This window comes from Plasmopara halstedii (assembly GCF_900000015.1).
Source record: "Plasmopara halstedii genome assembly, contig: Scaffold_1211, whole genome shotgun sequence".
Classification (NCBI taxonomy): domain Eukaryota; phylum Oomycota; class Peronosporomycetes; order Peronosporales; family Peronosporaceae; genus Plasmopara; species Plasmopara halstedii.
This window is the reverse complement of record NW_020188126.1, coordinates 674,359-678,004: the sequence shown is the minus strand read 5'-3', so window position 1 is coordinate 678,004 and position 3,646 is coordinate 674,359. Positions and strand designations below refer to the sequence as shown.

The 3,646-nt window shown below is 39.4% G+C and overlaps 1 protein-coding gene across 1 annotated transcript; it reads left to right on the top strand.

Annotated features, from left to right (window-relative positions):
• Positions 1 to 3,375: 3,375 nt before the first annotated feature.
• PHALS_00824 (uncharacterized protein) lies at positions 3,376 to 3,585 on the top strand (the record flags this gene model as incomplete). The annotated part of the gene is made up of 2 exons (XM_024730564.1): positions 3,376 to 3,474; positions 3,535 to 3,585. 2 exons carry the CDS (start codon positions 3,376 to 3,378, stop codon positions 3,583 to 3,585), a joined length of 150 nt encoding a protein of 49 aa, XP_024580829.1.
• Between the last annotated feature and the right edge of the window lie 61 nt (positions 3,586 to 3,646).

Genomic DNA, 3,646 nt, shown 5'->3' with positions numbered 1-3,646 from the left:
CTTGCGAATGTCCTTCGGCAACATCTTCATTAGCAATGATACTACTGTTAAATGATAACGATGATATGATATTGCTCAACAGACTTTACAACACAACTTTACAGGCGACTGACCTTCCGCCATCAGCGAAAACATTTGCCAATTTTTTTCAATAGAAATCTATAGTAGGTAATTGTTGTGCTATTTTCTTTTGAACTAGCATTTTTTCATACCCGACGTATCCGAAACGAAGCCAAGGAATAGAGTTCATGCGGAGAAGGTCTTATTGATCATCAGGCAAGATAGTGGTAGGCTTATAACACAGGCTACAATTACGGCACTTTTCTAGATATCATTGATCTGCCTTTAAGCAAACCCCTGCCTCCATTTTACTTTTGATGTTGCTAAGAATCGGGAGTATGCTGCATTGGTTACGACAAGTAAGGGCAACAAACTTGTGCGAACTTTGAAGATGGCGGTTGTGCGCACAGATCCAAGAATTGTCAAAATCAGCCAGTAATTTGATTTAAACAAAATATCGATATTGTATTTAGAATGTTAGATAACAGAGTTATAAATTTCTTAAGACTTAAGTAATGAAGGCTCGTCGAGAAACCTTTCACACAGCTTGCGATTGTTTAGACCGAGATGTCTGATCGATAATACATAGACGCAAGAGCATTAAACGAGCATTATATGAGCCGGCTAAAGCTCTAGCTGTGATTCATTTCGTACTCCGCTTTTGCAACAGATTCGGTGATCAAAAGACTTTTCTCCCACAGAGGCCTGATCAAATTCTCGACAAAGGACCAAAATCGGTTGAATCTCCGCGTATCGGCTCCTCGAATGACGGAATTTGACGGACGATACGTTATTTGACCATTCATTATATACAGCGTGTCTTTTGGTTTAATGTTGCATTGAACACTTACTTATCAGCCGTGACAAGTGTATCAATGACACCTGCTCTTATGCCGGCTTATCTGGCCAAAAGTATCGAGGGAATGTTGATGGCAACTAATACTGCTGTATTTGTGTGTTGTTCGAATAGAATGACTTGGTTTTTCTCCTTCGTTTCGTGGTAGCAGTAGATACCTGCTTTACCACATTTTTCTGGCATGTGCTGTTAATGAAGAAGATAAATAGCCGGCCAAGTTGATTCTAGATCTGCTAAACGCTAGCATGATCCCCCCGAGCGTACTCGACATTGGAGTAATATTCTGACAGTTGCTGTCTCAATTTCTCAAGTTCAAACAAAGTTATTGAGTGTCAGATCAACGAGCTTACCTTGTATTATAATGGAAAGCTATATCGCTTGGGACCATCGTAGTACGTTAGATCGGTGAGCCTATTTTTAATTATACAAGACGCGTGAGGAAATAATTATCATACAATTTATAAATAAATAGCTCGGTATCCGTACAAAAGTTCTCTTTAAGCTTGGGTCTTTCCAGAAACGATCACGGCTTGATAGCCAAGACAAGCTGCCGATGACAATCTTGAACTTGACCACACCATCGTGCAGAAAGTGCTAAGTATTTGTGCACTAGGCTTGGGCTCATATTTCAAAAAGGGTACTTATGCTATCTTTCTTACTGAGTCGGGCGTGTTCTGCAACCAAAGCTTAAAGGTCGGAGACCTGGTTTTATTTAATTTAGTCCTCACAGATTTGTTATCTCCTTGCAACAAGATTTCTGTGCTTAGTTATGGTATGTTAAATCAGAAAAACGCTAAATATTTAAGTTAGAATCTTGATAATCACAATTGCAACGGGGCTGCCGTAGCAAAACGCTTGAGGAAGCGTACTTTAAGTCATCGACCTTTCATTCTTTACAAGAACCAAGTACTAGTGCAGCGGATCGCAATCCGCTGCCTTAAAAAGTACTAAAAAGTCTTAGCCAAGGCAAACAAACACTTTTGTCCAAAATCGAAAACTGATTTTTATTTATCTTTTTATCCTAATTTTAAAGTTTGAATTTTCCTAAATATACTAAATACATATAGTAAAATCTTAATATGCATAAGTACTGGCTACCTAGCCACTTCTTCTTTGGGTGCAGTCACACCATGCACACTTTGTGTGACACACACTTCTGTTACCAGGGTACGTATGACCCCATTACAACAATATCCCTGGTAGAACTTATCACTTGAGCTGGGGGAATCATCTTACGGTCTGTGCACAAAATTACAAGACAATAAGATTGATACGATTGGTATCAAAGGAAGAGCCGAGATCAACATCCGTCATAGGTTTGTCCATCACCGAAAATTATATATCACGGTGGGACAGCCAGCTTCATGCATCGCGCAAGAGAATGCGCTTATGCCATCGTACAGTTATATTGTTAAGAGCCATTGCCGTGCGATGCAATATAAGTTTTTGCGTATTAAGTTTCACGACGTACTCTTTCATCTGGGGATAACACGTGTGGTGTGTATTCATCACGCCGTGATATTCCTTTAACAAAATGTAAAAATCCGTGGGTACTAAAGTAATAACCTGCTCAACGTTAACTCTGACAATTTGTGATTACATAATACGATTGCACTCAAGTTTCAAAACTTCATGTACGTTAATTTCACTACTAAAACCGGAATTAAATGTTCTACTATCAAAGACATCATTGGCATATGCGTGAGCCCGTGAAAATCGAGATGATAGCGATAGCTCTTCAATGCAGCCGTAAAGTGATCTGCATCTTATCTATCCGCGTTGTCGTTTTGCCAAAAGCTTGCTTTCTTCACACCTTTCGTTCTCGGCCGTTCGATTATAAGAAATGTCAAAACGTATATTCATTAGTAACAACTAAAAAGATATAGATTCGATCTATATCTACCCTTAAAAAGCAGATATCACCAGTGGTTTTACGTGAAATTGCTGTTTTAGATATCTGAATTATTATAAAATCGATTTGTAATATTATGTACTCATACAATTATCACACACCACTAAAATCTCTCGACGCACACAACACATCCGCACTTCTTAATAATTCGTTACCGATACATGATAAATGAAACTTTCCGAGCTCGACATTGATGCCAGCGTTGAGGATTTTAGAAGATTTATGTCCGAAAACATTCTCTCGTTCTTGTAACAGCCCGAAGACGCTTATTGACCTGTTTTGACGAAACGGTTCTGAGGGAACCACTTCTTCCGAATGGTGTTGAACACAGCCTTTCCAGCGTAAAATACGATGGGAATGCTCCAAGACAGGACCTTTTCAGTGGTGGTAAGGACGTTATTGTTTACGAGAGAGACGATGGCATAGCATCGGCGGTCAATCAAATTGGTCGCTCGATAAAAGAAGCAGTTACGAAAGACAAAGAGATCATGCTACAATTCTTAGCAGTCGGATCGCGGAGTAAGAAACAAGACAGAAATTGCTTTCTATGATTCAGCGGGGTCATATTTTAGAGTACAAATCTGTAAAGTTGTTTGCCGACTTTGCGTTGCTCCACATGCTTCAGCACTCGACTTCAGCTGAAGTCGTACACGAGAAATGGGTCAAAGATGAAGTTTATGTTGACGAAATTCAGAGCTTTTGACAGAAATATGTGCCACGATATGGCAAGCTTGTGGCTATCGCACGTCGATTATAGTTGGAAATATGAAAAGGTGAGCTTACCGTTAATCAAACGTTTCAAGCAGTTAGAACTGATA